General features: G+C 42.0%; 1 protein-coding gene and 1 long non-coding RNA gene across 10 annotated transcripts in view; one reads left to right on the forward strand and one right to left on the reverse strand.

Annotated features, from left to right (window-relative positions):
• The window catches only part of LOC109276224 (maestro heat-like repeat-containing protein family member 1), a 115,945-nt gene that overhangs the window by 84,152 nt on the left and 17,658 nt on the right, over positions 1-14,135 (forward strand). For all 9 annotated transcript variants that reach the window (XM_053895037.1, XM_053895043.1, XM_053895036.1 and 6 more), the window contains 6 exons: positions 10,201-10,305; positions 10,968-11,103; positions 11,558-11,655; positions 12,213-12,362; positions 13,462-13,616; positions 13,861-13,996. In XM_053895037.1, the coding sequence (XP_053751012.1) occupies positions 10,201-10,305; positions 10,968-11,103; positions 11,558-11,655; positions 12,213-12,362; positions 13,462-13,616; positions 13,861-13,996 (780 nt within the window). The remainder of the gene's footprint in view (positions 1-10,200; positions 10,306-10,967; positions 11,104-11,557; positions 11,656-12,212; positions 12,363-13,461; positions 13,617-13,860; positions 13,997-14,135) is intronic.
• Positions 10,305-14,135, reverse strand: part of LOC109276226 (uncharacterized) — a 31,046-nt gene continuing 27,215 nt past the window's right edge. The window contains exons 3-4 of the long non-coding RNA XR_002084542.2: positions 12,252-12,327; positions 10,305-10,654 (exon numbers count right to left, since the gene is read on the reverse strand). This is a non-coding gene — a long non-coding RNA (uncharacterized LOC109276226). The remainder of the gene's footprint in view (positions 10,655-12,251; positions 12,328-14,135) is intronic.

The raw sequence follows: 14,135 nt of genomic DNA on the forward strand, positions 1-14,135 counted from the left end.
AAAGACTCTTTTTTAAAAAAGATTTTTTTAATGTGTTTTTTGAGAGAGACAGAGACAGAATGCGAGTGGGTTAGGGGCAGAGAGAGGGAGACACAGAATCCGAAGCGGACTCCAGGCTCTGAGCTGTCAGCACAGAGCCCAACATGGGGCTTGAACTCACGAGCTGTGAGATCATGACCTGAGCCGAAGTCAGATGCTCAACCGACTGAGCCACCAAGGCACTCCTAAGAGACTCTTAATGATAGAGAACAAACTGAGGGTTGATGGAGGGAGGTGGGTAGAAGATGGGCTGGATGGGTGATGGGTATTAAGGAGGGCACTTGTTGTGATGAGCACTGTGTGTTGTATGTAAGTGATGAATCACTGAATTTTACTCCTGAAACCAACATTGCACTGTATGCTAACTAAAACTTAAATTGAAAAACATTAAAAATTTTTTTTGATGAATCTGGTTAAAAGTTGATCAATTTTGTTGATCTTGTCAAAGAGCTAGATCCTGGTTTCACTGATCTGTTCTACTGTTTGTTTGTTTTTTTATATATTTCATTTATTTCTATTCTAATCTTTATAGTTCCTTCCCTCTACTGGTTTTGGGGCTTGGTTTGTTCTTTTTCTAGCTTATTTAGGTGTAAGGTTAGGTTGTTTATTTGAGATTTTTTTTCTTGCTTCTTGAGGTAGGTCTGTATTGATATAAATTTCCCTCTTAGAATAGTTTTTGCTGCATCCCAAAGATTTTGGGCCATTGTGTTTTCATTTTCATTTGTCTCCATGTGTTTGCTGATTTTCTCTGTGATTTCTTGGTTGAATCATTCATTGTTTAGTAGCATGTTATTTAAATTCCATGTATTTGTGCTCTTTCCAGATTTTTTCTTGAGGTTGCATTACAGTCAGAAAAGATGCATGGTATGACTTCAATCTTTTTGAATTTGTTCACGCTTATTTGGTGGCCTAATATGTTATCTATTCTGGGGAATGTTCAATGTGCACTTGAAAAGAATGTGTATTCTTATGTTTTAGGATGGAATGTTCTTTTTAAAAATGTTTATTTATTTTTGAGAGAGAGCGTGTGCACAAGCAGGGGAGGGACAGAGAAAAAGGGAGACAGAGGATCCAAGCAGACTCCTCACTGTCAGTGCAGAGCCTGATGTGGGGCTCAAACTCATGAACTGTGAGATCATGACCTGAGCTGAAGTCAGACGCTTAACTGACTGAGCCACCCAAGTGCCCCTGGAATGTTCTGAATATATCTATTAAATCCATCTTGTCCAGTGTGTCATTCAAAGCCATTGTTTCCTTGTTGATTTTGTGTTTGGATGATCTGTTCATTGATATATGTGGGGTGTTAAGGTTCCCTACTATTATTGTATTACTAGTGATTACTTCCTTTATGTTTGTTATTAACAGTTTTATGTATTTGGGTGTTTTCATGTTGGGTGCATGACTATTTACAATTGTTATATCTTCTTGTTGGATTGTCCCCTTTGTGATTATATAGTGTCCTTCTTTGCCTCTTGTTACAATCTTTGTTTTAAAGTCTATTTTGTGCGTGCGCGCGCACACACACACACACACATGAAAGAGTCTAATTTGTACAATATGAATATGCTACTCTGGCTTTTGTTTCACATCCATTTACATAATAAATGTTTCTCCATCTTTTCACTTTCAGTCTGTATCTGCATGTGTCTTTAGGTCTGAAATGAGTCTCGAGCCTCCTATAGGCAGCATGCAGATTGCTCTTGTTTTTTTGTTTTTTTTTTAATTTTATTTTTAACGTTTATTTATTTTTGAGACAGAGAGTGACACAGCATGAACGGGGGAGAGTCAGAGAGAGAGGGAGACACAGAATCCGAAGCAGGCTCCAGGCTCTGAGCTGTCGGCACAGAGCCCGACGCGGGGCTTGAACTCACAGACCGCGAAATCATGACCTGAGCTAAAGTCGGGGGCCCAACCGACTGAGCCACCCAGGCGCCCCTACTCTTGTTTTTTTAACCATTCTATCACCTTATATCTTTGATTGGAGCACTTAGTTCATTTATATTCAAAGTAATTATTGATAGTTATGTACTTATTGTCATTTGTTACTTGTTTTATGGTTGTTTTTGTAGTTCTTCTCTGTTCCTTTCTTTTGTTTTCTTCTCTCATAATAAGTTGGCTTTCTTTAGTGATATACTTGGATTCTTTTCTCCTTATTTTTGCATATCTATTACTGGTTTTTGATTTGTGGTTACCATTAGATTTGTATATAACATCTGCATATAGCAGTCTATATTAAGTTGTTAGTTGCTTAAGTTTGAACCTATTCTTTACTGCTTTCCCCACCATGCTTTAGGTGTATGGTGTCATATTTAGCATCCTTTTATTTTGTGAGTCCCTTGACTGATTTACAGATATACTCTTTTTTTCAAATATACTTATTTTTACAGCTTTTGTGTTTCTTACTTTTCTTGATCTTACTTATGATCTGTCCTTTTCACTCAAAGAGTCTACTTTAACATTTCTTGTGGGGCTGGTTTAGTGCTCATGAATTCCTTTAACTTTTTTTTGTCTGGAAAATGATCTCTCCTTCTATTCTGAATGATAGCCTTGCTGGATAGAGCATTCTTGGCTGCAGATCTTTTCCTCTCAGCATTTTTAATATATCATGCCACTTCCTTCTGGCCTGCAAAGTTTCTGCTGAAAACTACTCTGATAGCTTTATAGGGTTTCCCTTGTATGTTACTTTTCTTGTCTATTGCTGTTTTAAAAATTCTCTCTTTACCACTACTTTTGCCATTTTAATTACTATGTATCTTGGTGTGTACCTCCTTGGGTTGATTTTGTTGAGGGATCTCTGTGCCTCCTTGATCTGGATTTCTGTTTCTTTCCCCGGAATTGGTAAGTTTTCAGCTATTAATTTATTCAAATGAATTTTCTTCCCCCCTTTCTCTCTCTTTTCTTTCTGAGATTACTATAATACAAATGTTATTACACTTGATGTTGTCACTGAGTTCCTTTATTCTATTTTCATTTTGTATAATTTTTTTCCCCTCTTACCCATTTGTACTGATTATTTTTCATCATTCTGTCCTCCAGGTCACCAATTTTATTCTGCTTCCCCTAGTCTGCTATTAAATACACTCTAGTGTATTTTTAATTTCATCTATTGTGTTATTCATCTCTAATTACTTCTTTTTTATTTCTTTATGAAAGGTCTCACTGATGTCTTCCACTCTTTTCTCAAGTCTAGTGAGTATCTTTATGAGCATTACTTTAAATTCTCTATCAGGCATATTACCTATCTCCATTTTTCTTTGGTCTCTTTCTGTAATTATGCCCTGTTCTTTAATTTGGGACATATTTCTCTGTCTCCTCATTTGTATATAACTCGCTGTGTCTGTTTCTGTGTTAGGAAAGTCAGCTACATCTCCTGCTCTTGAAAGTAGTAGTCTTGTGAAGAAGAGGTCCTGTAGTGCCCTGAGGTGCAACATCTCCTATTCACCAGAACCTGGTGCTTCAAGGGTGTCTCCTATGTGTGATGTGTGCACCCGACTATTGTGGCTGAGTCACTCTTGCCTTCAATCCAATCATCTGCAGTGGCTTTCTTTGCTTGTTGAAGGCAGAGTTTGGTCCCTGTGTGGTCAGTGTATCAGTCTGGGGCCAACTTGGGCTTCAGCTGAGTCAGAGCAGGCATTTTCCAGAAATACAATAGCACCAAACTGCAAGGCACTTTCCCTGGGTTGTCCCTAAGAACGTTTTATTGGTGAGCAGGGCCTGTAGTTAGATGGGCTAACCATTAGCCCCCAACCCATTGCTGGGATAGTAGTTTGATTGGTGTGTCTGGTTATCTTTCCCTCTTCCTAGGGCAGGAGTCACTTTGGAGTGGTGGTGGTCCCTGTTGGGGCTGCTTGCACACTGCTAGGCTTGTGGCTCTGCTTTGGATAGGCTCAGGGCAAGAGCATATTGGAGGTGGATCTGCAATGTGTTTTGGGACAGGAAGTGCAGTGTTAGCAAGGTTTGTGTGCTGGTCCTCTGGGGGAGGGGTCCCACGGTGCAGGGACTAGGGCAGGCCTGGCTGGAGAGGATGGATCTGCAGATGTGAGAGGGGCAGTGTAGGATTCATGGTATTAGCAAGTTAGGTAGAGATTTGGTGCTGCCTTGGTCCCCACAGATGGCTGTGTGTTTATGCTGGGGCATGGGCACCTGCCAGCTCCTTTTTATTCTTGGAGGAGCTTCCCAACAATCTCTGTCCCTCCAGGACATAATTTGAGATTAGTAAACAACTTTCCCTGCCATATGCCCCAGATGTTTTTCAAACTGCTCCTTCTATGCTGTATCTCTGAAGGGCTGTTTTTTTGTGCTGTCTCTTTAAGGGCAGGGACTCAGTTTCCTCTCACCCTCTCAGCTCTCCCAGAGCCAAGCCTGCTGATGTATAAAATTCCAGGTTTTGAGTCTGCTGGATTCATCAGTAAGAACCGATGAAATTTGGCCCCTCTGGTTTTCATAGCCAAATGTTAAAGGGATTTGTCTTCACTGTGTGGGCTTCCCAGATCCATAGACTATTTCTCTCCCCTGCCTGTGCCTATGAGCCTCTTGGCAGACAGTCCCCCAGCTCTGTTTAGCTCCTCACCACCTCTCTCCCCTTCCTACCCTCTTCTCTACATTTAGTTGTGGAGTTTGTTCTGCCAGCCTTCAGGTCATTTTCTAGGTTATTTACACTGAGGTGAGTGTTATCTAGTTGTATTTGTGAAACGAGGTGAGTCATCTTCCCAGCAATCCTCTAAAATATACCTCCAGGAAGAAGGGAACCCAGGACTTCAACTGCTGGGAAGGAAGGGGACACTTGGAGGCTAAGGATCAGGCCACCTATACTTCCTCCTGCAGTGGAGATGGTACAGAAATCCAGTGTATGAGCCACTTCAGTCACCCCTTTCTCGTTTTTTATTTTTAAAATTTTTTTTTAACGTTTATTTATTTTTGAGACAGAGAGAGACAGAGCATGAACGGGGGAGGGTCAGAGAGAGGGAAACACAGAATCTGAAACAGGCTCCAGGCTCTGAGCTGTCAGCACAGAGCCCGACGCGGGGCTCAAACTCATGGACCGCGAGATCATGACCTGAGCTGAAGTTGGCCGCTTAACTGACTGAGCCACCCAGGTGCCCCTTTTCTCCTTTTTTACTATAAACATTTAGTTTTCTAAATTTCCCTCTAAGCACTACTTTCGCAGCATCCTGTACATTTTAATATATACCTCCAATATCATTTCAGTTCAAAATATTTTGTAATCTCTCTCAAAACTTCCTCTTTGGCCAATGGATTATTTAGAAGTGTGTTATTTCCAAATGTTTGGAGAATTTTCTATTCTCTTGTGGTTATTGATTTCTGGTCTAATTCCTTTATGGTCAAAGACATACTTTTTACATGATTTTACTTTTTTTTTTTCGGATAGAAAACTTTCTTTTCCCTAGCAACACTTTGCTTATTTATCACCTAATTAATATCACAAGAATCACAGTAATTTGAGTTGACAATATTGCCAAGTACAGATCATGCCGCAGGGTTCAATCATATGCATTGTTAAACCTTGCTAATTACACATTTATGTAAAAGATAATTCATGCAAGATGTATTCTTTAGAATGTGCCCTGTTGGAACTTTGGAGAAGTACATTATGGAAACATCTGTTAGTGGCCATAAAATTGCTTAAGAATAACTGGCATTCACTTAGCTTCTTCCATTTTGGTGTCGTTAGTGCATTACATATAAATCAGAATGAGTCTACTTCATTTTAGTGTAAATTCATCTCTCCATTCCACCACACAGAGTTTTTGTTTGTAATCCAGCAGGATAGCTACAAAGTTACTATGATACTTAGCAACTCAAAGAAATGAAAAAAATATCAATTTGTTTGATAAGTTTGAAAGGCAATGTATCCTTTTTATTATATACCACAAGGTCTGACTCCTTTGAAATTTCCAAAGGGTGTTGTTGTTGTTGTTCTTCTTATTCTTTTTAATGTTTATTTATTTTTGAGAGATAGAGCATGAGCAAGGGAGGGGCAGAGAGAGAGGGAGACACAGAATCTGAAGCAGGCTCCAGGCTCTGAGCTGTCAGCACACAGCCTGATGCTGGGCTCGAACCCACAAACTATGAGATCGTGACTTGGGCCGAAGTTGGATGCTTAACCAACTGAGCCACCCAGGTGCCCCCAAAGGGTGCTCTTCTGATTAGAATATATTATTTCTGGGAGACTGATTTCAATTTTTAAATTTTTATTTATTTATTTTTAATGTTTATTTGTTTTTGAGTGAGAGAGAAAGAGACAGAGCGTGAGTGGGGGAGGGGCCGAGAGAGAGGGAGACACAGAATCTGAAGCAGGCTCCAGGCTCCACACTGTCAGCACAGAGCCTGATGCGGGACTCGAACTCACAAGCCGTGAGATCATGACCTGAGCTGAAGTTGGACATTCAATCAACTGAGCCACCCAGGTGCCCCTTATTTCAATTTTTTAAAAGTTTTTATTTAAGTTCCAGTTAGGGGCTCCTGGATGGTTCAGTCAGTTAAGCGTCCAACTCTTGGTTTCAGCTCAGGTCATGATCTCACAGTTCGTATGTTTAAGCCCCATATCAGGCTCTGAGCTGTCAGTGAGAAGCCTTCTTGGGATTCTCTTTCTCTCTGACCCTCCCCTTTTCTCCCTCTCTCTCTCTCAGAATAAATAAATACACTTTAAAATAAAATAAAACAAATTCCAATTAGTTAACACACAGTATAGTATTAGTTTTAGGTGAACAATATAGTGATTCAACACTTCCATACAACACCCAGTGCTCTTCACAGCAAATGCACTCCTTAATCCTCATCACCTGTTTTACCCATCTCTGTATCCACCTCCCCTCTGGTAACCATCAGTGTGTTTCTTGGTTTGCCTCCCTCTCTCTTTTTTTCCCTTTTGTTTATTTTGTTTTTAAAATTCCACATATGAGTGAAATCATATAGTATTTGTCTTTCTCTGACTTATTTCACTTAGCATAATACTCTCTAGCTCTATCCATGTTGTTGCAAATGGCAAGATTTAATTTATAAAAGGAAGGATAAAACCATATGATCCTCTTAATAGATGCAGAAAAAGCATATGACAAAGCACAAACTCATTCATGATAAAAACTCTCAACAAAGTAGATTTACAGGGAACATACCTCAATATAATAAAGGCCATACATGAAAATCCACAGCTAACATTACTCCGTGGTAACAAACTGAAAGCTTTCCCTCTAAGATCAGGAACGAGACAAGGATATCCACCCGCACCACTTTTATTCAACATAGTATTGGAAGTCCTAGCCACAGCAGAGAGGAAAAAGAAATAAAAAGCATCCAATTTGGGAAGGAAGAAGTAAAATTTTCACTATTTGCAGATGAAATGATACTATATATGGAAACCCTTAAAGACCTCACCAAAATAAAATACTAGAACTGATAAATGAATTCAGCAAAATTACAGGACGCAAAATTAATATACAGAAATCAGTTGCATTTCTATATACTAATAACAAAGTAGCAGAAAGAGAAATTAAGTAAACAATCTCACTTACAATTGCAGTAAAAATAATAAAATATTTAGGAAAAAACTTAACCAAGGAGGTGAAAGGCCTGTACTCTGAAAACTATAAAACACTGATGAAAGAAAGTAATTTCATTTCTTGGTGTCATTAAACATTCACACATCCCAATCAGTTGGTTTGTCTCTTTTATTTTTTTTAATGTTTATTTATTTTTGAGAGAGAGAGAGAGAGAGAGTGTGGGGGAGGGTGAGAGAGAGAGGGAGACACAGAATCTGAAGCAGGCTCTAGGCTCCAGGCTCCACACTGTCAGCACAGAGCCCAACATGGGGCTGGAACCCATGAACCACATGAGACCATGACCTGAGCCGAAGTTGGACGCTTAACCAACTGAGCCACCATGCGCCCCTGTCTCTTAATTCTTTTAATCTATATATTGCCCTTCAATCATTTTTTTCCTTGAAATTTATTTGTTGAAGAAACCTAGTCATTTGTTCTCTAAATTTCCCACATTCTGGGTTGTCCTAATTACATCTTTTGGGGGCCACTTAATAAACTCCTCTAAATCTGTCCTGTAAATTGCGAGACCTAGAATCTGTTAGATTCTAATTGTAATTGTTGGATCTAGATCATGAACCTGATCAATTTTTGGCAAGATTACTTCACAAGTAGTGTTGTCTTCTTCTATCAACAGCCACATGATGTCTTGTGGTGTTTAGAGCTTTTGATGATCACTGCTTAGATTCATTAATGGCTGAGAACTGGTGACATTCTTTAAAAAAAAAAAGACCTTGTTATTGAGATATCACTTGCTATGATAAAGTGTACAAGTCTTAAGTGTACACTTAGATACATTCTTACATATATACATGTATATATGTATATATGTTTGTATATATATGTATGTATCTGTGTAAATATCAGATCAGGATATAGAACATGTCCAAGACCCCCAAAAGTTTCCTCTCCCAGTGAATAACCACTGATAGCCACTATTCTGACTTCTATCACCATAGATTAGTTTAGCTTGTTCTTTAAACTTCACATAAATGAAATTTTATAGTATGTACTTTTTTGTGTCTATATCATTTTGCTTCAACATTTTATCTGTGAGATTCACTCATGTTGTTACATGTCGCATCAGATCATTTTTTATTGCTATGTAGTAGTCCACTGAGTCAATATACTTCTATTATTTTTGCAAAATGATGACACTGTAATTCTATCATTCCTTGTTTATTTTTACCTGGAATTCTTCTATAAAGAGAAATCGACTTTATAAGCTGTTTGGTTACTTTGAGGTATAGCTCATATAGGAAAGACAAGATAAATGCTGGTTTCCCTTCATTAGCTATCAAGGTAATGTAAGTATTTATTTCCTAGTCATCCAAAGATAACTAGTGAGGGTTATTTCTCTAGTATCATATAAATTTAAAATGAATTAAAAAAATTTTTTTAATGTTTATTTTATTTTTAACAGAGAGAGACAGAGCATGAGCAGGGGAGGGGCAGAGAGAGAGGGAGACACAGAATCCAAAGCAGGCTCCAGGCTCTGAGCTGTCAGCACAGAGCCCAACACCGGGCTCAAACTCACAGACTGTGAAATCATAACCTGAGCCGAAGTCGGACGCTCAACCGACTGAGCCACCCAGGCGCCCCTAAAATGGATTTTTAAATGCTTCATATGTTTTGATCAATTACAACTATTATTCTTATGGATGCTTAAATTGTCCCTTCTTTGGTCAATGGGAGCCTCTTCAGGTTAGCTCCTGAATCCCTCTAATATAACGCCAATAGTCTTTCATGGCTTCCTTGCTCTCCAGTATATTATCTTGTATATTTCCTGTCTCATTCCTGGGATAAACTGTTTCTCCAATGACCAATGATTCCTCTTAGTGAAAAATGGTATTTAGAGACCACAGTCTTGGCACGGGGCTATTTCATCAGAGTCTGGCTGCAAGGAAGACTTGCAGATCTCCCACTAGAATTCTTCCAATCTTCAAGAAGAATGTTGTTTTCTTATCAATGCAGCATCAGTATTCTCTTCCATTGCTTGTAGATTTTTCATCTGTTACCCTTCTTTTTTTCAGTTATAAATTGCTGTTTGTTTAGTTCCATTAATATCAGATTGATTATTGTAGATTGACAATGCATCTTTGGATTGGTGGTATTTTGGGTCCATAATTTACCAATAGTGATACACTGACATATTATGTTTCAAATAGGAATCATCCATAATTATATTTCTCAAGCAGGTTTATACATAATTCAGCTAGGAATCTGTGAATATAGTGACTCTTTTTTGTTACTACCAAGTTCTCTTTCTATTGAAGACTGGGAAAACATTATTGGGGGACCCTGGGAGACACTGACCCCCATTGAAATGAATAATAGTCAATATAATTTGAGAGCCACTGATTTAATTTTTTTAAAAAAGGAGGTGTTAAATGAGGGTGTTTCTAGCACTTAGATAAGGTAAATTGGGGGCTGGAGGTATGAGGGCTTCTGGTGCCAGAGCCACATATAACCTGCCTGACAGCAAAAGAAGTCCTGTTCTCAGAAGTCTTGTCCTGATCCTGTGCAGAAGCCAGGTTCAGGTTACATTTCTACCCTCCAGAATACAGCTTAACAGGTCTCTCCCTTCATTCTCTTCTTCCTCTAGCATCTGAACATATGGCTGAATTCCCAGAACGACAATGAGAGGGAACGGGCCATGTGGTGTGCTGCCCGTATTCTTGGCTTCACTGCAAAATGGAACAACTTTGGAGTGAGCAGGAGCCTGCCCTGGAGCGTGGGCCCTCATCTCTACCCTTATGTCAAACTTGGTCACATATTACCTAGCCTCAATTACTCACCCTCACCCCACCTTCTCTCTTTCCTCCCTTTGTCTTTTTCCCTACCACCAATTCAATTCCATTTCACTTGGTTCAGTTTGATTCCAGCTATCTCAACAAACAGTTGCTGAATACTCACCAGGCACCATGCTAAGCGTTACAGTGGATACATAGATGACCAAGACAGTTTTTCTATTTTCATGGATCTTATAGTCCACTGGGGAGAGAAGCATGCATAGAACAAACTTAAATAGAAGGTGATTATGAAAGTACAAACCAAATCTAGGAGGAATGAAAGATCAAAACACAAATGAAGTGTAAGTGAAGGGAAAGCTTCATAGAGGAGGAGACATTTGAGCTAGGCCTGAACAATGAGTGCAATATCAAGGGGCAAAGAAGAGGGACAGTGTAAGGTCATTCCAAAACTATGATCCCACAAGTTTTTAATAGCTACAACCCACCTGTCTAATTTCATTCCCGTTAACCTCACCTAGTCTTTCCTTTCATATCTCTCCTGAATCCCCGCCTCCTCCCGTTTTAACTCAGCCTAAGGGAATGGCTGGGATAACTTGTGACTTCCTGCTCTCCTCTCCAGGTGGAGATCAAGTTCTCTCGGTTGGGGTGCTTGGTAAGGCTGCTGGCCATGCGCTGCCAGGACCCAGTGGACAACATCTGCTTCCTGTCTTCACAGGCAGTCTACAACCTCTACCGTATCCTCCTGCTGCAAAAGCGTAGGGAGAATCTCCTCTTTTCACTTCTGCTCTGCCCTCCCATTTAGGTTTGGCCATCCACCCACATACTGTTCTGGAAGAGTGAGAGCTAGGAAGTTACCTGAGCAACCTCATTTCCAATGAGGAACCTGCCCCTAGACATCTACCTATACCCTCTTGGGACAAAATAGCTACTCAGGAAACAGTTCTTTTGAATTAGTTTCTCCCCCTCTGGCTGAGCACCATACTCTGACCTTATTCTGTCTCTGCTCTGAGGCAGGCAACATGGGGGTTCCTTTGACATTAGCTCTCACCTTTCCTTATCTTACAGCCCATTCCCCTTCCCCACGGGATATACATCTCCCCAAGCTGATTTAGTGCAGCAGGTGATTTGGGTTGGGCAGATGGGAACCTAAGAGGAACCTAAGACACCTTTCGAGTGTCTGAGGGGTGGGGTCGGGTGTCTTTGTTTCAGAGATGCAAAGGAAAAAACAGGGCTTATGGGAAGAAGAGGGCAAGAGTGAAGTCTATAGCGCCAACGTGTTCTATAACAACACCTTTGAGATTGCCAAGGTGAGAGGGCAGGGCCAGAGACAAACTGGGAAGAGCCTGGGCCTCTAACCTACATCATATTATAGACTCCTGCGGTGGGACTCCTTTATCCCATCCCCTTTCCCATTCCATTGCTGATTGTGAACTTTTACTTCGGGGAAATTTTTCAACATGCTACAGTATGCTCCCTCTTAAGCATCATGGGTCCTAATCCTTCTTTCTTACCTGTCAACCCAGAAGCATTTGCTTCACACTAATGATGCTTTTTGTAGACTCAGCCCATGCCTCAAACACATGTCATTAAGGATCTTGGTCTCAGCCCTTCTTTCCCAGCACTCTGCCCCTGACCTGTGAGCCCCTCGGTGCATCTGAGGTCAGTGTTTTCTCCCTCCCATTCCCAAAGACTCTGTTCCCAGTGAAAGAGTCTTCTAGGAGCTAGGCAGACAGCACAGGCCTAGGACAAAAGCACATCATATTTTCAAGAAAAGGTCTCTCCTCCTACCCCAACCAGGAAGGATGGCACAGGCTACCTCAAACAGGAGGCCCTGGGTGCAGGCGGCCTGATGCCACCCTTACAGGCATTTGCAGAGTACTTCACCGAGATGCAGCTCACCCACCTGGTGCTGACGGCCATGGAGGGTCTGACTGACAGCAAGGCCACGGTGTCTCTGGCAGCAGCCCAGCTGATGAGTGCTGTCATGAAAGAACGGGGCAGAGATATGATAAAGGTAGTGTGGTGCTGTGGTGGGAGCTCTGTCATGCATGCCAGGAGCCTGGGCTCTCTGCTGGCTCTATTCCAAACCAGCTGAAGGGCCTTGGGAAGTCCCTTTCCTCGTAGGCCTTAATTCACTCACCTCTAACATGTAGGCTTGGGCTGGATTTACTCTGTGGTCCCACTGAGCTCGGACATCTGTAATTCTGAGCTCAGGGCTGGTTCTTCAGAGAAAGACAACCACAAGCAGTGGTGTGGGCAGCTGCAGGGCCTAGTGGCTGAAGCACAAGGAAGCACTGAAGGGGGGATTCACTCTGATTCCCAGGGAGGGGGGGGTCAGGGGGCTTAGATTTCTGTGAAGGTAAGGTTGTGGATTGCAAACTAGCAAGCTCATGGAATGACTGACCTTTGAGTACATTTTCTTTCAGGATAATGTGTACAAACAGGAAGGTTTTGCCTAAAAATCCACATTTCCTGCCTCACCGAGAAAAACTTTTAAATGAGGTCACATAGGGCAATTCTTTGGCCACTGTCCCTTTTATATATGGCACGGGCTCTCTAGACCTTCCTATCTCTGAATCTCCTGACACCTATTGCCTTCACTCATTTATGTGGCTTGCCTGGCCTAGGTGCCAGAAATGGAAGGATACTTCTGAGGGTGTCCTTGAGGTATTATAATAAAATGGACTTGGCAGCGGGCCATAAACTAGGAATCTAAGGGCCAGATGAGAGTCTATGGTACCCCCACATCCAATGCCAACTGTTCCTGCAGTTTCAGGGATTTCAAATGGATCTCAGTGGGGAGAAGAAGCCCTGAAGGGTGTATAGGGCTTTTGTCTCCCTCCCAGAGCCTTTTGTGTCTCCTGAGTAACCTTGGAGTAACTCTCTGGACTTTGGGCTGCGGGCAGACATCTGTCCTAGTGGACATCGATGCCAGCTTCTGGAGTTCCTTTTGTCACCCCTGCTGGTCCAGCCTCTGGCACCCTAGAATTCTGCCTTAAGAGTCACTGGCAGGATTGCAAGTAGCCCCTTGAGTCAGGGAGTTGGTAGGTAGGAAGGAAGGGGGAAGGTAGCAAGGAAACACTTGCTGAGACTCTTTTGGCTCTTCCCTATAGATTGAAGAAATTGTGGAGGGGATTGTGGGACGGCTCAACTTACAGCTGGAGCCCAACACAAAGGAGGAGACAATGCGGGCCATGTGCTTGCTGGCTGGCAACAACACCCACAGGGTTGTGCCCATGCTGCTCAACAAGACCCTGCCTTGGGACAGGTATCCCTCTCATGGCCCGGGAACACAGTCTCCAGCCCAGTACACCATCCCCTGCCTCAGCCCAAGCCCAGCCCAAAAATCAATGCATTGGGATGCTTTCTCTTTGACACCAATCACACTTCCTGTCTGCGTTCTCTGGCCAAGTCTAGACCCTGAGAACTGGCCCTTCAAAGGCCCAAGACCAGACTAATCCTCGGAGCTTGGTCACCAGGGCCTGTGACATAGCTGCCCCTGGGTCCCGCAGAACCAATCTGGCCCTTTGGAAGGCATTTGGCACCCGGCGAGAGACCACAATCAGCGTCCTGCAGCTGCTCATAGGCATCCTGGAAAAGCTCCACTCCAGAGAGGAATCTAGGGAGATGGCCTTCCAGCCTGTGGCGGTCAGCATGGGAGCAGGGGAGCCGAGGACTTCCTGTTCTGGGACTTGGGGGCAGAGCTGAAGGTCAAGAGCTGCAGGGTGGGAGCAGGTCTTAGAGGAGCAATCACTAATACTGTACATTCAATTTACACTTGTACCTC

Source organism: Panthera pardus, unplaced genomic scaffold (genome assembly GCF_024362965.1).
Source record: "Panthera pardus isolate Hobbes unplaced genomic scaffold, ASM2436296v1 HiC_scaffold_6, whole genome shotgun sequence".
NCBI lineage: Eukaryota > Metazoa > Chordata > Mammalia > Carnivora > Felidae > Panthera > Panthera pardus.